This window comes from Ochotona curzoniae, unplaced genomic scaffold, assembly GCF_017591425.1.
Source record: "Ochotona curzoniae isolate NIBS_2020 unplaced genomic scaffold, NIBS_Ocur_1.0 contig_2692, whole genome shotgun sequence".
NCBI lineage: Eukaryota > Metazoa > Chordata > Mammalia > Lagomorpha > Ochotonidae > Ochotona > Ochotona curzoniae.
The window spans coordinates 17,316,408-17,343,132 of record NW_024465556.1 but is presented as its reverse complement, the minus strand read 5'-3'; the positions used below and the strand labels follow the sequence as shown (position 1 = coordinate 17,343,132).

At 43.1% G+C, this 26,725-nt stretch overlaps 1 protein-coding gene across 1 annotated transcript; it reads left to right on the top strand.

Annotated features, from left to right (window-relative positions):
• The first annotated feature begins 214 nt into the window (after positions 1–214).
• ECD (ecdysoneless cell cycle regulator) lies at positions 215–26,725 on the top strand. Its single transcript, XM_040975936.1, has 14 exons — positions 215–408; positions 1,331–1,545; positions 6,290–6,407; positions 10,678–10,765; positions 10,854–11,032; positions 13,805–13,997; positions 14,460–14,588; positions 15,698–15,826; positions 17,556–17,641; positions 18,797–18,903; positions 19,024–19,210; positions 22,525–22,592; positions 24,880–25,094; positions 26,433–26,725. Exons 2-14 carry the CDS (start codon positions 1,341–1,343, stop codon positions 26,658–26,660), a joined length of 1,932 nt encoding a protein of 643 aa, XP_040831870.1. The 5' UTR covers positions 215–408; positions 1,331–1,340; the 3' UTR covers positions 26,661–26,725.

Here is a 26,725-nt window from a genome sequence, read left to right as displayed (position 1 = left end):
CCCCCTCCCGCCACCTACCGACCCCGTCTCGCCCCGTCGCCTAGATTCCGGACGGCCACCTCCCCCTCCAGGATCCCCTTCCTCCTCAGTCCGCGGACCTCCCAGAAGCCCCGGGAGCGAGCGGAAGTGACGTGACACCTGCCAAAGGCTCCCGACGACGCGCGCCGGTGACGACGGCCGGCCCAGGTTCCGGGGCGTGAGCCGGCGCGACTTTTTCTCAAATCGTTTTCCTGGAGTCTGGGAGTCCAGGCCGAGCGAGGGCAAGTTTGCAGCGCCCGAGGGGCAGCGACCCGAGCCGGCTCACGCCGGACGAGGGAAGGGACCCACAGCACAGACGGTACCGAAGGGGCTCTGAAGAACCGTGAGCGGAATTGCGTTCATTGTGTCAGGTGGAAGGAAAGAGTGCTGGTCAGTAGGTCAGGCGGCCGCTGCCCGGTCGCCTCTCTTCCCGGGCTCGCGGCTTTCTCGTTTATTATACAGTGGGGTGTCGGCTCAGGGACCCCAAGTCTGTTCTGGTTCGGACTCTCTGAGTCCCGAGTAACGGGGATGTTGGGTGTTCCCGAGTGGGTGTGCGGGATTGTCGGGACTGGCTGCGCTGATAGGCGTCTGGGTTCTTCATCCGACTGGAAGCCGAGTGAGGGTGACAGTCGCTCACTGCGGTAGCGTGCTGCCTCCAGTGTGTGGCTTCTGGTTTGTGAGCAAATTAATAACCTGGCACCTGCCCCAGGCTTTACCCTCTGGACTTGAAAAGGGCGTAGGATGGACGGTGTAGAATGAAGCATCATGCTACAGGGATGTTTGTGTAGCTCCGATTTTCCCTGTGCCACACAATATTGCTGCTGGGGAGAGGTGTGAGTTTTAAGGTGAGAACGAGGTTTAGAGATGCTAGATCCACATGTTCATCCGCAAGTCAAAGCTCCCCTCCCCCCCCCCCCCCCCAACACACACATCCAGGAAAGAAATTGAAGCCCCCTGTCATGCAACTGCTCAGGGACAGGGTTAGGACTCTGGGCTGTAATGGGAACACTGGCAGTTCTCAGTGTTGCCACACACTGTCGATTGGGGAATATGATGACCCTGTGGTTCTGCCCACTGGATTGTAGAACATTTTCATTTCAACATCCACTTACGTGTGAAGAACATAGTTTTAAATGTAAAACATCACTGACATGGCACTCCACGAGTGGTACAAGAGGTGGTGCATGGTTAGGCCAGAGCTACAGTGATGGGGCTGGGGGGGTAACAGGAATGGTGAGTCGCATGTTTCAGTGATGGGGCGTTTTTTCTACATCGTTCTTTGTGATTTACATTACTGAAACTTTATACATAGTTTTCAAAAAATGGAGGAAAATATGAAATTTGCTACTGTGGAAGACACTGTGGAGTACTGCCTATTCCTGATACCAGATGAACCAAGGGATCCAGAAAAACACAGAGAGATTCTTCAGAAGTACATCGAAAGAATTATGACCCGGTTTGCACCTATGCTTGTCACCTACATCTGGCAGAATCAGCCTTTTAATCTCAGATATAAACCTGGGAAAGGTAAGGAAAAAAATATATGCTTCATTCAGTGTTAGCAAGAAGATACTTATATCCTTAATGTTGTAGATTAATGACACTTGTTTATGCATGTTAAGCCTTTAAGCTTAGACATTTTGTTGTTTGAATCATTTTGATGGAAACTTTCAAATAGTTATTACCTTAGGAGTTAATGTGTGCTGAGCATTACGTCGTTGCTGCTGTTTTGAAAATCCTGTCCTTATGCCTTAATTTCATTCATATCTTAAAGACTCAAATGAATCGGGCTCAGACATTGGGCTTCCTCGGGGCTCCTGGTGGTCCTGAGTGCCCCATAGCATGACAAAGCACTGACAAGGCCACCTTGTTCATGTGCTGGCTTTGGTGAGGGTCCAAGCAGCTCTCCCTGCCTTACAGTGGGCAGCAGGTGTGCCTTTGGAGCCCCCTCTTCATGGGGGAGTGTGCTGAGTTTCCTTTTCTGCTCCCTTAGTAGTTGGTGTCTAAGATCCAGTGTGTCACGAAACATAGGACTGTCCCCTTCCTTCTTGCAGCTTTGTGAGAGAGTAAATAGTCTTAGGGGCCAGGGCTGGACTCACATTGGGCCATATGGGATCTGCTTTGGGATCAGGAACCTGGGGTCTTGTGAGACCCACAGTTGGCCTCTGATTTTGATGCAGATCTGTTATCTTCCAGCTAGATGTTGCTAGGTGTCTTCCACACGATTCCTTTTTTCCTAAATGTTATTACTTTTCTTTATTTGAGGGACAGTTTCCTCTTGTTTTGTCTTGTTTTTTAAGATTATGGATTTGAAAGGCAGAGTGTCAGGGAAAGATGGAGAGGCATCATCTGCCATTCACGGGTTCTCTCCCCAAGTGGCTTTTTTTTAAAAAGATTTATTTATTTTTATTGGAAAGTCAGATATATAGAGAGGAGGAAAGACAGAGAGGAAGATCTTCCATCTGATGATTCACTCCCCAAGTGACTGCAACAGCCGGTGCTGAGCTGATCCAAAGCCAGGAGCCAGGAACTTCTCTCAGGTCTCCTACGCGGGTGCAGGGTCCCAAGGCTTTGGGCCGTCCTCACATGCTTTCCCAGGGCATAAGCAGGAGCTGGATGGAAAGTTGAGCCACTGGGATTAGAACCAGTGTCCATATGGGATCCTGGCGCATTCAAGCCTAGGACTTTAGTCACTAGGCCACCACGCTGGGCCCCCAAGTGGCTCTAAGAGCCAGTTCTGTGGCAGGCTGATGTCTGGAGCCCAGTGTTTGATCTAGTTCTTTGGGCCATCTTCCATTGCCATCTCAGGTGTATTAGCAGAAAGTGCACCAGCTAAAACTCAAGCTGGCATTCCGATGTTGGGTGCACACATCACAAGGCACGGCTGGCACAGCTGCTGAGCAGCATCAGCCCTCGCATGTTAATTTTCATCAAACAACTCCTCGTTGAAACACATGGGTTACTCTGTTGGCATTTTACACTGTCACATTAGTGCAGCACGTCAAAGCCAACCCCTTGTATCTCCTCTAGAAAACCAGGAATAGCATTGCCATCAGTTTCCTTATCCAACCTCTTTAATAATTTAGAATCATATTCACCTTCTCACTTCACTATGTTCAAGCACTGAGCTGTGGCATTGCAAGTTAAGCAGCCACCTACAATGCCAGCATCCCAAAAGGACACCTCTTCAAGTCCTGGCTGCTCCCGTTCTAATCCAGATCCCTGCTGATGTAGCTGTGAAAGCAGCAGGGGATGATCCACATGCCTGGGACCCTGCACATGGGGAGACCTAGAAGAGACTCCTGTCTTTAGCCTGGCCCAGCCATAGCAGTTACAGCCATCTAGGGGGTTAACCAGCAAATGGAAGACCTCTCTCTGTCTTTCCTTCTGTCTCTTTCTAGCTCTGCCTTTCAAAAGATGAAATACATCTTAAAAACAAAAACAGCAACAACAAAAAATACAGGGCTCGGCGTGATAATGTAGTGCTGAAGTCCTCACCTTGAATGCACCAGGATCCCATATGGGCACTGGTTCTAATCCCGGTGGTTCTGCTTCCCATCCAGTTCCCTGCCTGTGGCTTGGGAAAGCAGTCAAGGATAGCCCAAAGCCTTGGGACCCTGCACCCGCGTAGGAGACCCAAAAGAAGCTCCTGGCTTTAAATTGGCTCAACTCCAACTGTTGTAGCCACTTGGGGAGCGAATTATCGAACGGAAGATCTTCCTCCTCCTTTCTGTGTATCTGCCTTTCCAATAAAAATAAATAAATTTTTAAAAAAGCCAAACCTATATTCATTCTAGCAGTAATTGTCAGTGCAATGATTTCTAAAATCTGACCTCTCTGTGTCTCTGGCTGCAGTTTAGTTCCTAGTAGATGCCCAACCTACTTCTCTGGTTACACTCTCTCCACTGTTGCCACTTAGCTATGTGTGACACACATAAGATCGTGCCATCCTTGAACAAATCTCCATTATTTCAAAATGAATTTGAATTTTAACGTGATCATGATGGAGGTTTTAATGGAAGCTTTTCCAATTGAGGAGAATTGGGATTTCTGAGTAGGGGGAAGAGGTATTTTTTCATCTGCTTTTCGCCAAGGCAGCTTTCAGATACTTGGCAACACATTTGATAGACCTTTATTCTTTTAAGGTGGTTTATTGTATTGGTTGATTTTCACATGTTGACCTGTGTTTGCATATTAGTAGTGGTTTCCCTGTTATCCGGTGTGCAGTACTTTCAATGTGCTATTGAATTCTCTTTCATGGTTCTGTCAAGTGTTTTTGCATGGATATCCGTCAAGGATGTGCTCTGCAGTTTCCTTGTAGTGCTTTTGATTTCAGTATTAGGGTAGGACTAGCTTCATAGAAACAGCTTAAAATGTTCCCTCCCCTTCATTTTTCTGGAAGACTGAAGAAGATTGATGATATATTCTTTTTTTTTTTTTTTTTTTTTTTATTATTTTTTCATTGGAAAGGCGGATATACAGAGAGGAGATACAGAGAGGAAGATCTTCCATCCGATGATTCACTCCCCAAGTGAGCCGCAACGGGTCGATACTATGCCGATCCGAAGCCAGGAGCCTCTTCCGGGTCTCCCACGCGGGTGCAGGGTCCCAAAGCTTTGGGCCGTCCTCAACTGCCTTCCCAGGCCACAGGCAGGGAGCTGGATGGGAAGCAGGGCTGCCGGGATTAGAACCGGCGCCCATATGGGATCCCGGGCGTGCAAGGCGAGGACTTAACCACTTGCGCCACCACGCCGGGCCCTGATGATATATTCTTTAACTATTGGATCTGGCATGGTAGCCTAGTGTCAAAAGTATCGTTTCTCTTTCTGTAAATCTGACTCTCCAATGAAAAATAAATCTTTAAATTTTTTTTAGTTTTTTTTTTTTTTAAGATTTGGTTTTTTTGGAAAGTCAGATACACAGAGAAGAAGAGAGACAGAGAGGAAGACCTTCTATCTATTGATTTACTCCCCCAGTGACTGCAGCAGCTGGAACTGCGCTGATCTGAAACCAGCAGCCCAGAGCCTCTTCTGAATCTCCCATGTGGGTACAGGGTCCCAAGTCTTTGGGCCGTCCTTGATTGCTTTTCGAAGCCACAAGCAGGGAGCTGCATGGAAAGTGGGGTGGCAAGGATTAGAATCAGCACCCATATGGGATTCGGACACATGCAAGGCAAGGGCTTTAGCTGCTAGGCTACCACGCTGGGCTCCCCCCAGTTCTTTAGTAGAATTTTCCAGGGGAGCCATTTGGTCTGTGGCTTTTCTTTGTTATAAGTTTTTCAATTTATCTCCTCCTAGTTACAGTTCTGTTTAGAGTTTTGTTTCTTCGTGATCCAGATTTGATTGCTTGTGTGTTTTTAGAACACTTATCCAATTTGTCAGCATATTTGATCATAATTTTTTATAATTGTTTTTATTTCTGTGGCATAGGTTGTAGTGTCCCGTCTTTCGCTTCTTGTTTTAGTTGAGTCTTTGTTGTTTTTAATTAATCTAATTAACAGTTTGTCTATTTTCGTTGATCTTCTAAATAAAAACTCTCAGCTTTGTTGCTATGATTTTTATTTTCTGTTTCATTTGTCTTCTATAATCTTTATTATTTCATTCATCTGATAATTTTGCATTTTGTTTGTTTTTTTTCCAATTCCTTAAGGTGCAAAATTAAGTTGTTAATATGAGAGCTTTTGCAGCTATGTACTTGTATCTTCGTATGGCCTCAGTTGGATTTCTTGAGTTTTGAAATTTTGGGCTTTCATTTTCGTTTTTCTCAAAGTATTTTCTTCTTGGTTTTGTGATTTCTTTTTGGACTCACTTGTTTAAATTGTGTTGGTTGATGTATGTGTATTTGTGGATGGTACGCTTGTTTGAAAACTGTGTCCTGTTTAACTGAGGCTTCCAGTGTTCCCGGGACATCTGATCGTCTATTGTACCTGTGTGCCTCAGCGCAGTGGCTTTCCTGGAAACTTAGCTCTGTCATTGCTTCAAGAGCACGTGGCTCAGATGTCACCTCCTTTATGCTCCTGTAGCCCGTTATGCTTTCTTTGTTCTAGATTTTCCAGCCTTGTTTTAAGATGGTTTCGTTGTCTGTTTTAGACCTTAACTCCGCAAGGGTCAGCATCTTATATCTTGTTCAGGATTGCAACCCCAGCTCCCAGGATAGTACTTGGGGCACAGTCAGTGAGTGAGTCTTTTTTTTCAGTTGCATAATCAAATGTTTTTATTTGCAGAGATGAATTTATATAATTACATGGTGATTACTTCTTTTTTGTTTTTAGGAAATGTTCCTGCTCATATGTTTGGTGTGACAAAGTTTGGGGATAACATTGAGGATGAATGGTTTATTGTTTATTTAATAAAGCAGATTACAAAGGAATTTCCAGAACTAGTAGCAAGGTATTGTAGTTTTAAAAATTATTCTAAAAGCATTGTGTTATTGAATGTAAGTGACTACTTTTCTATCCATGGTTTTTTTTTTTTTCTGTAATATGGTGGACATGTACAAGTCAGTGCAGATTTTCTATTTTTTCTCTTGAGACTTCTTTGTCTTGAAAAATAATTAAAATGTAATGGAGAGGGGCCCAGCGATAGCATAGTGGTTAAAGTCCTGGCCTTGCACGCACGAGGATCCCATATGGGCACCAGTTCTAATCCCGGCAGCCCCGCTTCCCATCCAGCTCCCTGCTTGTGGCCTGGGACAGCAGTTGAGGACGGCCCAAAGCCTTGGGACTCTGCTCCAGTGTGGGAGACCTGGAAGAGCTCCTGACTTCGGATTGGCTCAGCTCTAGCCGTTGCCTTACTTGGGGAGTGAACCATCGGACAGAAGATCTTCCTCTCTGTCTCTCCTCCTCTCTGGTATATCCACCTTTCCAATAAAAAAAGATGTTACGGAGAAACTTCATTTCACAAAAGATTTCAAATGAAACCTACTTGTCTTAGGTTTTAAAGTCTAATTATGAAAGAATAGATACTTGTGTAAACAAAATTGCAGTACAGAAGATTATATTGCAATAACTTCTCACATGTGACCACTGTTAAATTTCTTGCAGATCTTAGGGAAAAAATTTCAACATGATAGTCAGCACTGGTTGTGTGGTGGGTTGAGTGGCCTCGTGTAATACCTGTATCGCATCTGAGAGTGCTGCATCAAGTGCCTTCTGCTCCTCTCCTAATCCAGCTTCCTGCTGATGTTCCTGGAAAGGGAACAGAAGGTGGTGCAACTACTTGGGCCCCTTTCTCCGCTGTGGGAGACCAGGATATAGCTTCTGGCTTTGGCCTGGCCCATGCCTGGTGGTTGGGACCATTTGGGAGTGAACCTGTCTCTGGTTGGATGATATCTGTCTCTGCCTTTTAAATAAATAAAAATAAATATTTTATCAAAAAATTTATGCACATGTATGTGTATTATATGTATTTCTTTTTTATTTAATTTTATTTTTATTGCAAAGTCAGCTATATAGAGAGGAGAGACAGAGAGGAAGTCTTCCATCCACTCCCCAAGTGACTGCAATGGCCGATGCTGCGCTGATCAGAAGCAAGGATCCAGTAACTTCTTCCAGGTCTCCCACACGGGTGCAGGGTCTCAAGGCTTTGGGCCATCCATGACTGCTTTTCCAGGCCACAAGCAGGGAGCTGGATAGGAAGTGGGCCGCTGGGATTAGAACCGGCACCCTTATGGGATCCTGGGTGCCTTCAAGGCGAGGACTTTAGCTGCTAGGGCACTGCGCCAGACCCACATGTATTTCTTTAATATGACTTTCTTTTACCTGACCATGTGTCTATTTTTTTGAGAAATCAACCACAGAAGTTTAAAGAGAACAGTAAGCAATTTTATAGAAAACAAAGTAGGTAACGGTACATTTTTAGAAATTGTAACATACCAACTTACAATTGTCTTTAATAATGCCAGCAGAAAGTGTTTCAGCCACCTGTATTGCTAGTTTTCCTACTCTGTCCCCAGATTTTTCCATTTTTCCTACCCACCCAACCTCTTCCCCAGCAGAACAAAAGACAAAGGGTGGAGGGAAAGAACTTTAAAAATTTTTTTTGAAGTAAGATATTTTGGAAAAATACATTTCAAAAGCAGGGAGAGTTCCTCCATCCACTGATTCATTCCCTACAAGTGCCAGGGGTAGTAGCTGGAAGCAAGAAATACAATCCAGGTCTTCTATGTTGGTGAAAAGAACTGGCAGATCTTTGGCTTAGTGGTTAAGGCACCGGAAGGGACAAGTTTATCTTACACCGTATGTCTTGGTCTGTGTCCTAATCCTGCTTCTCACTCCAGCCTCCTGCTGATCCAGATCCTGGGAGACAGCATTGATGGCTCGAGTAGCTGGGTCCCTGCCACCCTTACAGGAGCCCCGCAGAAAGTAGTCAGCCCCCAGCTTCAGCCTGGCCAAGTCCTGGCTGTTGTGTGCACTTGGGTAGCGAACCAGTGAATGGAAACTTGGTGTTTGTCAGTCTTTATGTGTCTGTGTCTGTGTGCCTCACAAATAGAAAAAAAACCCATGAAAAATGATAGGCTGGTATATAAAATATGCACCTTTTTTTGTAAAAAGAGAAAGTATATACATTATTTTTTTAAGGTTTATATTTATTTGTTAAGCAGAGTTACAGAGATTAGGAGGGCTAGAGAGATCTTGCATTTGCTGGTTCACTCCCCAAATGGCTACAGTGGCTGGACCTTTAATGAAAGCCAGGAGCCAGGAACTTCTGGGTCTCCCACATGTGTGAACGGCCCAAACACTTGGGCCATCTTTCACTCCTTTCCCAGGTCGTTAACAGGGAGCTGCTTGGAAGTGGAACAGCCAGGGCATGAACTGGTACCCATATGGGACACCAGGACCATAGGCGGAAGTTTAGCCTATTGTGCCCCTGAATATACATTTTTGGTGTGGGCATTTGGCATAGAAGTTGATGTTGCTTAGGATGCCTCCATGCCATATTGGAGTTTTTGTGTTTAGCCCTGGCCTTGTTCCCAATTACAACTTCCTGCCATTGCATAGCTGATTCAGGTACTTGGGCCCTGCCACCCAACTGGGGGACTCAGATTGAGTTCCTTGCTGCTGGCTTTGGCTTCTCCTTGGCGTGGTCCCAGATGTAGAGGTATCTGAATTTACCAATGGGTTTAAGATCTCTGTATCTAACTCTTTTTTTTTTTTAATTGGAAAAGCAGAATTGCAGAGAAGGAATGATAGAAAGATCTTTCATCTGCTGCCTCACTCCCCAGATGGTCACAATGCTGAAGCTTAGCTGGTTTGAAGCCAGAAGCCAGGAGTTTCTTTTTTTGGTCTCCCACGTGGGTGTGGGATCCCAAGGCTTTGGGCCATCGTCTACTGCCTTCCAAGGACACACGCTGGATGGGAAATGGAGCATCTGGGATAGGAACCAGTGGCCTTATGAATTCCTGGTGCTCTAAGGTAGAGGATTAGCCAGTTGAGACATCACACCAGCCCCATGAAAACTTTTTAATTAAAAAAATTAACATATTTTTCTGTTAGTTAAATTTACATAAGCAGATAACAAAAATATGCAGAACTAGCAGTGAGAGATTTAGGAATAGGGACAAAAGTAGCGTCGAAACTTTTGCTCTATAACATTCTACGTGTTTTAAAAATATTTTGATTACGTAAATATATTACGTATTCAAAAACATAAAAGCGATGCAAATGAAAAGAAAATCTCTTTCAAGCCCAAATAACACATCTTAGGTACAAGTTTTCTTAATCTTTGTTGATTTTTTTGTTTCATTTTTTTGTTTGTTTGTTTTGGAACCCTATAAAAATACTGTGTAGGTTTTCTCATGTTCATCAAATGTTATTTAGGAAACTATATGTACTTCCTTTGTTTTCTTACCATCTTTATTCAACCTCTCCTTATAATCTTTTATTTTTTATTTTTAAAATTTTTTTAAAGCTTTATGTATTTATTGGAAAGTCAGATATACAGAGAGGAGGAGAGACAGAGAGGAAGATCTGTCCAATGGTTCACTCCCCAAGTAAGGCAACGGCTAGGGCTGAGCCAATCCGAAGCCAGGATCCAGGAACTTCTTCCAGGTCTCCCACACGGGTGTAGGGTCCCAAGGCTTTGGGCCGTCCTCGACTACTGTCCCAGGCCACAAGCAGGGAGCTGGATGGAAGAGGAGCTGCCGGGATTGGAACCAGCGCCCATATGGGATCCCGGGGCGTTCAAGGCAAGGACTTAAGCCCCTAGGCCATGCTGCCGGGCCCTATAATCTTTTTTAAAATATGTGTTCATTTATTTGAGAGACCAAGGTATACACTGACAGATGAAGCTACCAACTAAAGATTCCCCCTCCTCCTGTGCTCACAGCAGTGGGGTGTGGGCCAAGCCAGAGCCCGGAGCCGATTCAGGTCTCTCCTGGAGGGGGCAGCAGCCCAGTTTCTGGAACTGTTACCTTTGCCTCCCTGTTCTGTGGTAGAAGGAAATTGCAGTATAGAACTTGACCCAGGGGTTCAGATATGAAATGTGGGACATTTTGCCAGTGTTCTTCACCTGTAGGCTAAATGTCCACCTTTTCCATAATATCTTAGAGTCTCTTGAGTGCTTCATGGTGGTTTTCTAAATATTTTGCTTTTGTAGTGTAATTTGTACATAGTTTATTCTCAAATATTTAAGTTGAAGTGGAACGTGTCTTGTGTTACAGGATTGAAGACAACGATGGTGAGTTCTTGTTAATAGAAGCTGCGGACTTCCTCCCTAAATGGTTAGATCCTGATAACAGTGCCAATAGGGTGAGTGTATCTCTTTAGAAAACATGTTATAACACTGTAAGATTGTACTGGTACCCATTGTGAAAATGAAAAATGTGGCATTTTCCAGGTGTTTTTCTGCCAAGGAGAATTATGTATTATTCCTGCACCAAGGAAACCTAGAGCAGAACCCTGGGTATCTGCCACACCACCAACAATCCCACAGGCACTGGATATAATCTCAACACATCTGGAAAAAGTGGTGGCCTCTGAAGCCATACAAGCTGCTATAAATAGACGCATCAGAGGGTAAGAAAAACCTTGCTGTGTTGCTCATGAAGGGACTTTGGTTTTAGTGCAGGAGTCTTTGTGTAGATTAATGCTAGTTTTCATTTCATCTGTCTCTCTTTTTGTGAAATTGACAAGCCAACCTACAGATTTTAAAGTTTAAAAAAGCAAAAGTTGAATCTAGGTATTAAATGTTGGTACAGTATTGTTTATATCTGAGGATTGAAAGTTGGAACTTGGGACTGGCTCTCACTTCCTCTCTGTCTCTGAGTAAAAGAAATAACAAAAAGCTTAAGAGGCCAGTACAGTGGCTCAACTGGCTAACCCTCTAAATGCAAGCACCAGCATCTCACATGAGTTCTGGTTCTAACCCCAACTGGTCTGTTTCCATCCATCTCCCTGCTTGTAGCCTGGGAAGGCAGCGGAGGATGGCCCAAAGTCTTGGGACCCTGCATCTGTTTGGGGAGACCCGGAATGGGTTCTTGGCTCTAGGGTTCAGATAGGATCAGCTCCAGATGTTGGATTAGCTCCGGTTCAGATAGGATCAGCTCCAGATGTTGGATTAGCTCCGGCTGTTGCAGCCCTATGGGAAATGAACCAGTGGAGGGAAGATCTGTCTCTCCTTCCTGTAAATCTGTCTTTCCAATATAAATAAATAAATAAATAAATACACATTTGAAAGTGTGCAGAAAGCAGCACAGCATTCCACAGGTGATTCCGTGGCTCTTGGGTCTCATTGGATTCTTTTATAGATGTAGGTTTTAATTTAATTTTTAGTACTATTTGCTTAGTTGAGAGAAATGCATACCCATGTGGGCTTCCAGTTAGAATATAGAGGATTGAGATATGGAGGGAGGTGGATAGGACAATTGTTTCAGCTTTTCTGTTTTTTTTTTTTTTTCTACAACGTGGGAGGAGGGGTCCATTCAAACTACATCAGCACCAGGGAAGGGGATATGGTTAATGGATGATGACTTATGGATAGTGACTCACTAATGGATAGTGACCCTGATGTGGGAAAGAATGTTCCAAGGATGTTACTTGAATGGTTTTGATAGTTCAGAATCATTGGTTTCTTTGCACCAGGGTTGAGAAAATCTTTCTAAAGTGTATTGGCTGACTGTGTTGCAGAGTGTGAGAGAGATCACACTGGACCCAAGTATAGGATATTAAGAGGAATCTTTATTGTCCAAGCTTGGTGACAGCAGCTCCCTCACTGCCGGAGCCACTGTGCATAGCCGACAAAGTCAGGGTTGTTCAAGTTCTCATCCTCCAATCAGATTGAAGCCACGCAGTACAAAGTTTCAGGCAGGAAGGAAGTTACCAGAGCCCAAGCAGCATACCTAAGCCTGGCCCACCCCCAACCCTAGCGCTATGTGAATTGGCAGGTGTTAATAGCCTAATCCAGCCTAGTCTGTACCTTGTCCTGGCTTTCATTCATGCCAGTGTATGCTATGGACTGACCTAGCCCAGCCTACCCCTAGACCCAGCCCACACGTATGCCAACTGGTGCTACAGTCCAGCCTGGCCTGGCCTGCCCTCAGCCCCAGTTCCCACACTCTCCAGAGGGAGCCATGACCTAGTAAGGGAGTTCTCCAAGTTCCACTCCCAGCCCTGGATCTGAGTATGCTGACCCCAGACTTACCTGTGACCCAGTAGACGATGTAATCTAGCCCAGCCAACCCCGCACCCACTCTGGCTCTGGCGACTGCCAGCAGATGCTGGGGCCTGGCCCAGTTTGGCCTGACCCCAGACCCAGCCCACATGCATGCCAACAGGTGCTATAGCCTTGCCCAGCCCATACCATCCATAGCCTTGGCTCTTGTATTCACCAGTGGAAGCTGTAGCCTTACAAGGGAATTCCCCCAGGCTAGTCTAGCTCAGTGGTTCCTTCATCTACGTGTACAAGGAAGTTCCCCCAAGTTCAGACCCATCCCAGCTCCAGATCTTGCATGTGCTGGCAGATACTTTGACCCAGGCTGGCATGGCCCACCTCCAGTCTCAGCTCTTGCCGGCAGGTGTTACAGCCCAGCCCAGCCTGGTGTGACCCATAGCCCTTTATAGCTCTCCAGTGTGCCTTAGGTGCTGCAACTTGGTGCGGTCTGGCCTGACTTGCCTCCAACCCTGGCTATTGTGCCCCCCAGCAGGAGCTGTAGCCTAGCAGGAAGTTCTCCAAGTTCCTCAACCAGATCTGGATCTCCTGTGTGCCAGTGCATGCCACGGCCCTGCTGGCATGGTCCACCCTCTGTCATTGCCTTTGCAAGTGCTGGTGGGTGTTGTAGCCAGATACAGCCCAGCCTCTTCCCAGCCCTAGCTCTAGTGAGTGTTGGTTAGTTCCGTGGTTCAGCCTGGCTGGGCCTGTCACCATCCCTAGTTCTCATGCAAACAGATGGGTGCTGCAGTGCCACAGCATAGCTGGGAAGGGGGTGTTGCTGCGTCCTAACCCAGTCGGGCATGCCCCCATATGTGAGATTCCTAACTTTAATTTAGTATACTTTGAAGAAAAGATTCTGATTTTATCCTTATTCCAAAATGAGTGTGGTAATAGTTTTTCATTTGTTTTTTATTGAGATGCCATAACCCTTTACCTTTGTTTCCATTTTATCCACATTTTTTGCCATCTTTGCTTTTCTATAGTCTTAAATATATACAGTCTTAGTTTTACTTTTCTTGGCACTCTAAATCTTAGACTGGATGAACCAGTACCAGATAAGGTCTTAATAGGGAGGTGAATGTTATAAGAATTCTAGATATATGCATATTGTAAAGGCAAAGTAACTGTTATCTGTCTAGGTACCCAGGGAAGCTGGAAGCCTCCCTGCACCGAGCGCACTGCTTCCTCCCAGCGGGCATTGCAGCAGTGCTGAGGCAGCGCCCCAGGCTGGTGGCTGCGGCAGTCCAAGCCTTCTACCTACGGGACCCCATTGATCTGCGAGCCTGTCGGGTTTTTAAGACCTTCTTACCTGAAACCCGAGTAATGACATCGGTGAGATATCCCTCTTGGTTTAGTTTTTCTCACTGCCAAAAAAGTTAAGGTATTTTGGTTGTCTTTAAAAAAATTGAAAAGACTTGTTTTCCTCATAACAAGTTAGTGTGCATATTTTTCTTTTTCTCCATGCTGTGGAGAAAAGCTTTCAAGACACCAGACTCCCCATTTTGTATCTCTGTGTTTCCTTTTCCTATAAGTATTTCCTTTTTGACAATAAGTTCATTTCTCCTACAAACCTGCCACATAGCATAATTAATAATAAATGATAACTAACTAAGCTGTAAGATAAATTTTGTGTGTTATATCTACAGAAAATTATTATTGAAAACAAGTAGGCATTGAATTGGTTGGATTGTCTTTAAATTTCATATGAATGAGATGCTCATAAATGGATTTATTGTTACATTTAGCTATGAAATGATGTTGAGCTTTTCATGTGTTTTATGTCTCAATGCCCAGGTCACTTTCACAAAATGTCTGTATGCACAGTTGGTACAACAAAGGTTTCTGCCTGACCGGCGGAGCGGGTACACACTGCCTCCTCCATCTCATCCCCAATACCGAGCCCATGAATTGGGCATGAAGTTGGTAAGATTGAACTAAAAAATGTTTTTTTGAAGCTCCGTATGAAACAGTTTGTGTAATAATAACACAGTATAGGAATCTGAAATCTACCTTGTGTTTGTGCAAATATTGTAGAATGTGACATTTTAAGTGAAAAGTAAGCAGTTGATTAATGAGTAGTTGGTGATGGGATAGCTGTGAAGCCATCTGCAAAGTTAAAACTAATTCTGCTATACCTAGAACGAAATAAATTCCAGCGGGTTCAAGTGCTTAAATGTAGAAATTAAATTTGAGAGAAAACACAAGAGAATTTATTATAATCTGACTTGGGTTGAAATTTGGAAGCCATTTTTAAAAAAGATTAATAAAATTGATTTTGTCAAAATTAAGTGTGGAAAAGAAAAACCTCGTTAAAGCCAGAAGATAACAAACCTTCGTTCTTCACATGAAACAGCACTGGCATTTGGCTTAGCAGTTGCGTGGCTAGTTGGGATGCCCACGTGCTATCTCAGAGCATCTGCATTTGAGTGGCGCCTCGGGTTTCTGTCTCCAGCTGCCTGCTAATGAAGACTCTGGAAGGCGGCAGTGCTTGCTGGAGTAACTGAGTTCCCATTACCCAGGGACTTGACTGCATTTGGCCTTGACCTTGCCCTGCCTGTTGTGATCATTTGGCGAGTATGCCAGCAGGAGGGAGCTCTGTCTCTTCCGCTTTCAAAAAAAGAATTTTTTAGAAAGGTTCAGAAACTATGACCAAGCAATCCACAGAAGAAGTAATACAGTGACTTTTAGTTCAATATAACAATATTGAGCAGGCAGAATTACCAAAAAAAAAAAAAAAATCAAAGCAGGCATTTGGAATAATAAATTGCAACTTAGGATGTCTGCATCCCATATTGGATCTTTGGATTTATGGGATCTTTGTTTTGTGTCATTTTCATTTCATTTTTGATTTTTAGAATTTAATAGAAATTAGAAAACTTGGAAATAAATTCACATTTTTCATAAAATTCTAAAAGTGTGATGGCTATTCACGTGTACATGTGCCCCATCACTGAGTGTGGCTGAATGGAAGGGAAATGAAAGATGACACTTTTAAAGGAAGCATTTAATCGTCAAAATTCTGTCTTATGCAGGCTCATGGATTTGAGATCTTATGCTCCAAATGTAGTCCACATTTTTCCGACTCCAAAAAGGCCTTCATGACTACCTCCCCACTGTGGGCCAGCTTCCTTGAAAGTCTGAAAAAGAATGATTACTTTAAGGTGAGATTTTTTTAAAAGACTTATTTATTTATTGGAAAGTCAGACATACAGAGAGGAGGAGAGACAGAGAGGAAGATCTTCCGTCTGGATGATTCACTCCCCAAGTGACTACAACAGCCGGTGCTATGCTGATCCAAAGCCAGGATCCAGGAACTTCTTCCGGGTCTCCCACACGGGTGCAAGGTCCCAAGCTTTGGGCCGTCCTTGACTGCTTTCCCAGGCCACAAGCAGGGAGCTGGATGGGAAGTGGAGCTGCCGGGATTAGAACTGGTGTCCATATGGGATCCCAGGGCATTCAAGGCTAGGACTTTAGCCACTAGGCCACGCCGCTGGGCCCTTAAGGTGAGATTTGCAATGTAGTTTTTGAAATATATAAACCAGGGAAATTCACTCCAGTGATTCTAAAGTCCCTTGGTCTGCATTAAATGTGTAACATAGCTGTAGAAGCCAGTGTGAACAGAGACCTCTCTGGCTCAGTGCTGTTCAAGATGTTGAAAGGTGATAATGAGGATTCTACTATTTGTTGATAATAAATGATAATTTGTAGTAGATGACATAAATCATTGTGTGTCCAGATGAGCAGCTTATAAAAATTTAGAATGTAAATGTGAAGATTCTAGGTAGGACATTAAGCAGAAAATGAATAAAAATTACAAAGACAGCTAAGAAATTTCTCTTTAAATATTCAGCCTTATGGGCCTAGCACAGTGACTCGTTTGGCTAATCCTCGCCCCTAAAGTGCCTGGATCCCAAATCGGGGCTGGTTCGAATTCTGGCTGCTCCACTTCCCATCCAGCTCCCTGCAAATGGCCAGGAAAAGCAGTGAAGGACAGCCCAAAGCCTTGAGTCTCAGTACCCACGTAGGAGTCCTAGATGAATCTCCTGGCTTCTAGCCTGTTCTTGGCCCAACTCTGGCTGTGTGACCTTTTGGGGAGTGAACCAGTGAATGAAAAATTGCCCGCACTTCTTGGTTTTTCTTTTTTCTCTGTAATTCTGATTTTCAAATAAATAAATCATTTGAGAAAAATTATGTGAAATATTAAGGGGTGGCTGTTTGGCATAGTACTTAAGATGCTGCTAGGGACACCCACATTCCTGTCTGGATCCCTAGGTTTGTGTCCTAGCTCCACTGCCAATTCAGGCTTCCCACTCACACTTACGTACGAGGCAGCAGGTGACGGTTCAAGCTGTTAGATCCTTGCTAAGCACATGGACGGCCTGGGATTGAGTTCCAGGCTCCTGGGTTTGGCAGGCCTTAGTCCCTGCTGTTGTTGGCATTTAGGGAATAAACCAGTAATAGGAGATCTCTGTATGTATGTCTCTGTGTCTCCTTCCCTATAAAAATGAGTTTAAAAAATGAATACAATATAGAATATTAATACCAATAAAATGTGCATGTAGAAAAGGCATTATGATGAAATTAGGATACTTTTGGTTCCATTTGGCACATTTTAAGTGAGTAAGTAACAGAAGATAGTAGAAAACCTTTCAAATTGGAGACCCTAAATAATGAAAAGGATTAGGAACCACTACATCTAGCCTAATCCCTTCACCCGAAGCTGGAACCCAAACAGGAACACTACTGACAATTCAGGGACTAGTTATCTTGATTCCTGAGCAATATGTCATAGACTGCTATCCTGAAAGTCCCTGCTGAAGAGGTTATTTAGATGATTTTAATGACACCCTCTAAATAATTATCTCATAGAATACTATTCGTTTTTTTAAGGAATTGATTGAAGGTTCTACTAAGTACCAGGAAAGACTTGAAATGGCAAAGAACTACTTCCAGCTGTCAGTAAACAGGCCGGAAAGGTGAGTTATGGTTATGATGTTATGTGATGCTTATGTGGTTGCTCTAATTCTGGTCCAATTCGCTGCAATGTGCCTCCCTGTGGTGGCTCATGCGCTGGCCCCGGTACCACATACACAGGAGGCTCGGTTGGAGTTCCTGGCTCTGCTCAGCCTGGCTCAGGATCAGCTATTGAGATGACTTGGGAAGTGAACCAGTGAGTGGATGATCTCTTTCTCTCTGTCACTTTATCTTGCTAATTAATTAATATTTTTGTCAAAGGAAAAAAATGTATCTCTGCATCTCCCTTCTTCTAAAAGCAATTAAAGGTTAATTAATTAATTAACTAATTAATTTGAAAGGTGGCTGGGGCTGGATCAAGTTGAAGCCAGGAGCTTCTTCCAGGTTTCCTGTGGGTACAGGTGCCCCCCAAGTACTCGGGCCTACTTCTGTCACTTGTCGAGGTAGATTAGCAGGGAAAAGCAGAACTTAAACTGTCACCCAGTTTTGGAATGCTGCCACTGCAATAGCACTTAACTCACTACACTGTAGAGTGGTGTTTTTATAGAGGCAGAGAAGTCTTTTTTTTTTTTTTTAGTTTAGTTTTTATTTGAAAACCACATTTTACAGAGAGGGAAAGAGAGATAGGGAGATCTTCTATCCTCTGGTTCACTCGCTAGAAGGCTGCAATACCCAGAGCTGAGCCCATCCGAAGCTAGCAGCCCTGGCTTCTCTTGGATCTTCCAATTGGATAAAGGGTCCCAAGGACCTGAGCCATCCTCTGCTGCTTTCCCAGGCCGTAAGCAGATCTGGGTCAGAAGTAGAGCATGGAACAGTGGAACTTAAATTGGTATCCATGTGGAATGCCAGCATCATAAGGCAGTGCTTTAACCCAGGCTACAGCCCTGGTCCCATTTCCTAAAGATTTTAATAATAAAAAGTTATAAGCAACTGAGATGTCCATCACTAGTGGGTAAATGAGCTATAGTATATTTTTTACAATCTTAATTTTATTTATTTAAAATCAACGTAAGATTGTGTATTTCTCTACAAAATGTTTTGGTATCTATCTAAATTGTTTAAAGATTAAAACATACCTCATATGGTTGTCATTTTTGTGGGGAAAATATTTAACATCCGTGCTCAATGTTTTTCAACTCATATTTTATTTTTTATAGCTCCCTTGCCATGAGTCCAGGTGAAGAGATCTTAAGCTTATTACAGACGATACCATTTGAAATAGAGGAGCTTAGGAAAGAAGAGGCTAACCTTCCCCCAGAGGATGGTAAGTGATGGACCAGACAGAGGGAAAGCATTGTAAGGAATGAAAGTATTTCAGTAGGTTTCATGTGATCCTTTCTTGAGAGGACCTGAATGGTTATATCATGCTTTTCTGCTTTTTCAGATGATAAATGGTTAGATCTCTCACCAGATCAGTTGGATCAGCTACTGCAGGAAGCCAGTGGCAAAAAAGAACCACAGGTTGTTTCCAAGGAGGAAGAGGAGCAGAACTATGACTTGAATCAAGTGTCACAGAGCATGAGAGCTTTCATATCCAAAGTCTCAACCCACAAGGGAGCAGAGCTGCCTCGGTAACTGGTTAAAGTATAGATACTGTGATAACCCACATGTTGAAATCATCAGTCATAGCCATTTCCATTTGTATTTCTTTTCTTTCTCTCTCTCTGTCTCTCCCTCTCTCTCCTTCTCCCTCTCCTCCCTCCCTCCCTGCAATAAGGTGTCCAGGAGTCTGATTCTTCATAATTCTTGCAGGAAGACAAAAAAACTACTCCACAGATCCAGAAGGCACCAATTAGAAGCATGCAGGAAAATCACATGCTTTATGGACTCTGAACATCTGAGCAGGATTTATTTCTTTATTTAATCTTTTTTTTTTTTTTATTGATTACATTGCATTATATGACACAGTTTTATAGGCACTGGGATTTCCCTCACCCCTCCTCAACGCCCCCTCCATGGTGGATTCCTCCACCTTGTTGCATTACCACAGTTCAAATTCAGTTGAGATTCTTTCATTGCAAGCATCTACCAAGCATAAAGTCCAGCATCTTATTGTCCAGATAAGTTCAGCGGTTTCTTGGGGAGACCATCTCTGGTCTGAAGGTAGAGCTGGCAGAGTATCATCCCGATCAATTAAAAGCCCCGACATTACATCAATAACAATTTATAATGTTGTGGAATTAGTTGACATGGTATTGAATAACCAATGTTAAAAGAGGAAAAAAAAAAGAATGCAAATTCTGAACCACATCATATGACTTTTACATTGACATTTCAATTATTAGTTTATATACAGCTGGGTTCTATACACCTTAAAATGGCTATAGATTACTATTCAACTGTCTCATGTCCATTTTAATTTTAGTATTTAGGAGTTTATAGCGTTGAAGTATGATTTTGCTGAACCTGGCTGTTTTTCAGGTAGTCTAACTCTATAACTCTAACAAGACATATGTCAGCAGTTTAGGTGAACAGTTTTAGGAGGGGTGTGCAGAGAAATCTTCAATACCCCAGTGAGGAGCAACTAATCTTTGTGTCCCACCCAGTGAGTTATAAGTGCATCCCCGCTGACCGTTTCCTGCCTGTTTCTAAGCTTTCCTTGTTCTCTATTCTAGGTTTTTTGTTTATTTGTTTGTTTTGAGGGGTTTCTTTAGTGATCCTGATGGTCATTACAAGAGAGGGTGGGGACCCAAAGTCGGAACCAGGCAAGGACCAGAGAAAGCTCCTCTCCCTAGTCCCGAAGGAAGTTTACTGTTCTGTTTCTGCAGACCACTCAGTGCTCCTGGTTGTTGTTCAGATGACCTTGGATCTTGCAAGGCAGAATTTGGGCTTTTTTTCCATCCCATGTGTTAGATCCAAATGGGGGTGTGTGACCTCAGAGTTCTCGGCCTCCGAAGGCACTCCAATTCCCCGTGGTCTCCTTGGCAGTTGGGGTGTAGTCCTCGGTGCTGGTACTGTTAGTCCTTGGTGAGGATCTGGGAGTCTTCAGGGTTGGGATACAAGCCTCCTCCTGTCCGCCTGCTCCACTCTGGGGTTCCCCCCCCCCGCCCCTGCTCTGTGCATATGACCTCCTGTTAAGAGGTTGTTAGGATTCTGAGCAGGATTTAATCGTATGATTAAGATGCCCTTTCCCAAATTGGAGTTCAAGGCCCAGTTCCACTGACTCCTGCTTCCCAAGAATGCTCTAGTAATTGAATAGCCGCCATCTCTGTGGGAGCTTGGATTGTGTTCCAGTCTCTGACTCCAGCTCTGCCTAACCCTGGCTTTTGCAGGCATTTGGGCAATGAACCAGCGTATGTTAGCACTTGTTTCTTGCTTTCTTTCGCTCTACCTCCAAAAAATACTCTTTTTTTTAAGTGAAAATATTTAGCTCTAGGACCAGTGCTGTGGCTGCAGCAGGCTACACTGCTACATGAAGTATTAGCATCCCATGTGGGCTCTGCTTCCAGTCCTAGCTGTTCCACTGTCAATCCAGCTATGTGCTGATCTGCAGAAGATGGTCCAGGGCCTTGGGCTCCTGCACACATGTGGGAGACCAGGAAATGATGTTCCAGTTCCTGGCTTTGGCCTGGTCCAGTCCTGGTCATTGTGGCGAGTTGGGGGTGAACCAGTAGGTAGGTCTTTCTCCCTCTGTCTTTGTCTCTCTGTCCCTCTGTTTATAATTCTAATTTCAAATTAATTAATCTTTAAATTTTTTTTTAAAAAGTTGGTCTCAGTATGCTCAGGATTCTCATTCCCATTCTGTAGCAAATTGGAATCTGCAAATTTAAAAGAAGGGGGAAAAGAGCCTTTTATAATAGGCAGAAATTATCTGAAGAAATGTGAAATTACACGAGGCAAGTAACAGGGGAAGGATAGGTTAGACTTGATTCTGCCTAAAGATGTATCTGTTGATCTGATGCTTTTGAGCCTCATGAAAATACTGTTTAAAGTCATGTTTCTCTCCTTAAGAAGTCTGAGATAACAAAAGTTATGTTAATTATTTTTTAAGTTTTGCATAAAGAAATAAACTTTATTCAGTTCATGGGTGGAAAATGTCTGACCTGGGACTATATAAGCCCACAAAATAGTTTAGTCTGGCCCTGCCAAGGCAGTTTTAGGTGGGATATGAAATCCAACAAGTCAAAAACAGGCAAATTTTTATGTCAGTACTTTTGTGTGGCCAATGAGTAATGCTTTTGAATTTCCAGATGTTCCTTGGGGGGGGGGTAGGGGTCTGGTTCCCCACCCTGATTTAGATGAACTCAGGTAAGTGACCTTTGTGGCTAACTAGATACAAAGTCTTGTGGGAGGTACAAGGTGGTACCAGGCTCGGTGTGCATGAACATGTTTTCCTTTTCTTCCTCAAACTTTCTTATTTCTGCACCCTTGCAAGAGCATTAAGTGTGAGGATTTTAAATTTTTAATTGCGTGGCCTGGCATGATAGTGTAGTGGCTGAAGTCTTCACCTTGAATGTGCCAGGATCCCATATGGGCATAGTTCTAATCCTGGCAGCCCCGCTTCCCAACCAGCTCCCTGCTCTATGGCCTGGGAAAGCAGTCAAGGATGGCCCAAAGCCTTGGGACCCTGCACCTGTGTGGGAGACCTGGATAGGTTCCTGCTTAGTCTTGGCTCAGCTCTGGCCGTTGCGATCACTTGGGGAGTGAACCATAGGATGGAAGATCTTCTTCTCTGTCTCTCCTCCTCTCTGTGTATCTGGCTTTTCAGTAAAAATAAATGAATCTTAAAAAAATAAAATAAAAAATAAATTTTAATTGTAATCTTCCCTGCTGTCTCCATTTTGAGGTTATGTCTTTGCAGTTTTCCTGAGAATGGCAGTACTTTTGAAAGGTATCAGAGTCACGTTGGCCATATTTTAATTGTCCTTTTGCTTTAATTTTGCAGAAAACCTTGTGAGGCTCCAGTCACTTTTGATGAAGAGTCTTTTCTTAATTATTTTGATAAGATCTTAGGTAAGTTTTTCAAAATATTTACTTTGATTCTGCAGCTATAAATCCTGTGGCTGTTCATGGAGCATGAGAGCATTAAATCTGTCAGAAAACATAAAATCTGCTTTGAGTTTCTCCCAGCTGTGAATTACTGCCCTATGACGTGATTGTGCAGAGGCTAACCAGGTTTGCCGCTCAAGAGAAGGCTGAGTGAGTGTGATTTGTTGAGAGACAATATTGCATTGGCTCCCACAGTCTATTCTCTTTTAGACTTACTATACTTGCAAGTCAATTTAAAAAAAAGAAAAATGGCCCAATAAGAACATGAACAGAATAACAATAAGAATATGAACAGGCAGTGCACTAAAGAAGAAATGTAAATAGTCACTATTTGGAAATAATTAACTATTGCTAATGAGTAAGTAAATACATAATACAGATCAGCTGTCCATCATATTGGAAAAAATTTATAGATTCATAATTGGTAGTTTCAAGGACGGAGGAAAATGAGCACGGAAGCTGAGTGTTGTTGAAGTGAGTGTTGTTTTTCTGCAGAGCAGTTTGCCACTAGATTTTTCATACCTAGTGACTTTGCACGTTGACGTCTGTGGATTTACCCTGAAAAAGATACATGAGCATGCTTCAAGACAGTTCGTGGAGAATGGAATTAAAAGATGTTTGTTTTTTTGCCCCCCAAAAAATAGAAATTGATGCATATGAGAAATTTTCAAAAAAATATGGAAAGGTTTATTATGAGAAAAGTTTATGTGTATTTCAGATATTTGTGTCCGATACAAATTTATCCTTCTTTCAAAATTTTGTTTGCCTGAAAGTTATTCCACCTGCTGGTTCACTGCATACATCTTGAGGTCGGCCAGAACTAACGCTGGGAGTCTGGAATGCAGTCCAGGTCTCCATAGGGTAGCAAGAGCTCAATTCCTGAGCCATCAGTGCTGCCTCCCAGGGCCTAAACTGGCAGGAAGCTGCCTTTAGATGACAGGGCTTGACCTCAAAGCCACGAACTCTGACTTCTTAGCCAGTAGGCTAAATACTAACTTACACACTTATTTCAATTGTAAAATTTTTATCTATTTCTTTTAATTTTATCTGTAAGAGAAACAGAAAGATCTTCCATCTATTTGTTCATTTCTCAAATACCTGCAACAGCAATTGCAAGGCCAGGCTGAAGCCAAGAGCCTGATGCTCCACCCACGTCAGCCACATAGTTGCCAAGGGCCCAAGCACTTAAACCAGGAACTCTTAGTGGGTTGTAGGTGATTACCTAGCCACTGTGCCAAATGCCTGTCCCTGATTCCATTTTTCCATAAACTGTTTGTAGTAATTTTATATGTACTAGTACAGGCATTGTAAAATTTTTAACTGCAAAAAGCCGAAATATCCTAAACATTTGTTGAGAGGTTTAAATAAGTCATTTTGTTTCCAAATTATGAAATATAAACAGCTGTAATTCAGATAAGGTCTATATCTGTATTCAGTCAGAAAAATGTCTAAGACATATAAATAAATAGAAGAAGAAATAATTCAGTTTGAACACTGATAAATCTGTGTATAAAGCAAACCTATGTACTTATATTAGTGTGTATATACAGCTGCAAGATGTCTGGAAATCTACCTAACTGCTTAAAAAGATGCCTATTTCTGGGAAGGTCGTGAAATATGACAGTATTTCTGTATGACTTAATCAATATTTTTGTACTATGTAGTTTTAAATTTTTTTTAAGAAAAAATATCTTGGTGATTGAAATTCACTTTTAAAAAGCTAAATCCTGGGCCCAGTGTGATGGCCTAGTGGCTAAAGTCCTCTCCTTGAACGCGCCAGGATCCCATGTGGGCACTGGTTCTAATCCCGGCAGCTCCACTTCCCATCCAGCTCCATGCTTGTGGCCTGGGAAAGCAGTCAAGGACGGCCCAAGGCCTTGGGACCCTGCACTTGCATGGGAGACCTGGGAGAAGTTCCTGGCTCCTAGCTTCGGATTGGTGAAGCACCGGCTGTTGCAGTCACTTGGGGAGTGAATCATCAGATGGAAGATCTTCCTCTCTGTCTTTCCTCCTCTCTGTATATATGACTTTCCAATAAAAATAAATAAATCTTTAAAAAAAAGCGAAATCCTTTGGCTCAGCCTGTATACTTTCCTGTATCTGCCAGCATTACCATTTGTGGAAGATTTTTGTAAAGTAACTTGGCTATGTTTAATGCTGTTTTTCTGTGTATAACATTCTTAGTTGTTTGGAGAGATGTAATCAAAAAGTGTTTCATCAAGTGGCTCTTTTGATGTTGTGCTGTGTGTAGGACCAAGGCCTCCTGAGTCAGACTCTGATGATCTGGAGGAGGAAGATGAGGAATGTTTAGACAGCGACGACAACACGGACCTTGGGCTGCAGGGCTCTGGGGAAGAGGCCTCTCTGAAAGGGACGCTGGATAATCTCAGGTTATACATGGCGCAGATGGATCGGGAACTGGCTCACACCAACATTGGCAAAAGCTTCACCACCCGGAAACAAGCAGTATGTGTGGTTTTAACTTCATTTCCCTTTCTGAATCTGTTTTACAGGATAGCTCTCAAATTGTGTTTTTTACCTTATCTTTTTAAATTTGTGATATTTGAGTAAGTAAATAAGAAAGCTATTTTTCCCTGTCATAGAACAAAATATTAGATTTTTATTTTCTAAAAATCTTAATTTTATTACATATTTTATGTTATCAGGATTTAAAATAGTCATAGAACATACTCTAAGTATACGATTGCATACTTAAAAAATGAGATTTATTTTATTATTTGAAAGACAGGGAGGTCTTCATCCACTGGTTCACTCAGCCAGAGCTGAGCCAGTCCAGAACAGGAGCCTGGAGCTTCTTCTCAGTCTTCCACGTGTGTGCAGTGGCTTTAGCACTTGAGACATCTGCTGCTGTTTCCCTAGGACCTTAGCAGGGAGTTGGGTCGGAAAGAGAGCAGATGAGACTGTCTTTGTGATTGTTCCCCAAGAAACTTGATATTTTTATTTTAGCATTTTCATTGAGGACTGAAAAGGAAATGTAGTTTCATGTAAAAGAAAATTTTGATTGCTTCCTATTAAAATATTCATATTTATGTCAATTTCTTTAAAAATTCTTTAACAGGCTATAATTACAGTTGTCTCCTTTAGGCTGTTTATTAGCATGGATGAAATTATTCAGTTTACTAATATTTTTACTAGAATGTGGCATGCCATATCTTTAGAATGAACTGTTTTATTTTAAAGATGCTAATGGCTAAAGTCCTCGTCTTGCATGCACTAGGATCTCATATAGGTGCCGGTTCGTATCCTGGCTGCTCTGCTTTTCTTCCAGCTCCCTGCTTGTGGCCTCACGGCCCAAGGCCTACCTGTGTGGGAGACCCAGATCAGCTCAACACCAGCCGTTCCAGCTACTTGAGGAGTGAACAGCAGATCGAAGATCTTTCTCTCTGTAGATATAATTTTCAAAAAAAAAAAAATCTTTAAGAAAAAAGATATTAAAAAATATGTTTTTGTTTGAGAGAAAAAGAGATGAGAAAGAGGTTCCATGTGCTGGTTCATTCCCCTGTGGCTGTTGGGACCAAGGACTTGGACCATGCTCCACTGCTTTCCCAGGAACACTAGCAAGGTGCTGCATCTTAAGTGGAGGAGGTGGGACTTGCACCAGCGTTCATATGGAATGCGAGCAATACAGGCAGAGGCGCTTAACGTACTACACCAAGACACTGCCCCTTAATATGTACTTAATTTTCACCCCATATCACAAAAGATAAGAAATTTCCTCTTTATTGTATGCAACATCCAACCAAGGGGGTATTATCTCATGAATGTGTTTCCTTCTTGAACTAGGAGCCTTCATCCCAAACTAATAACAACTCAGACGAGGAAGATTCTGGTGCAGGCGAATCAGTCATGACTCCAGTGGATGTGGACCTGAATCTGGTTTCCAACATCCTGGAATCCTACAGCTCCCAGGCAGGACTGGCAGGACCTGCTTCCAACCTCTTGCAAAGCATGGGAGTGCAGCTGCCTGACAACGCCGACCACGGGCGTGCAAGTAAGCCAGCGAAGGACTAACAGCATCCCCAGCTTCCCTCCCTCCCTTCTTATTTTTCTTTTAAAATAAATATTGAGTATATTCA

What these genes read in the sequence shown, in the direction of transcription:
- ECD (XM_040975936.1), top strand. Translation starts at nt 1,341, where the DNA reads ATGGAGGAAAATATGAAATTTGCTACTGTGGAAGACACTGTGGAGTAC. An exon ending in CTGATAACAGTGCCAATAGG is followed by an intron (nt 10,766 to 10,853) that starts GTGAGTGTATCT and finishes GGCATTTTCCAG; the next exon opens with GTGTTTTTCTGCCAAGGAGA. An exon ending in ATAAATAGACGCATCAGAGG is followed by an intron (nt 11,033 to 13,804) that starts GTAAGAAAAACC and finishes TTATCTGTCTAG; the next exon opens with GTACCCAGGGAAGCTGGAAG.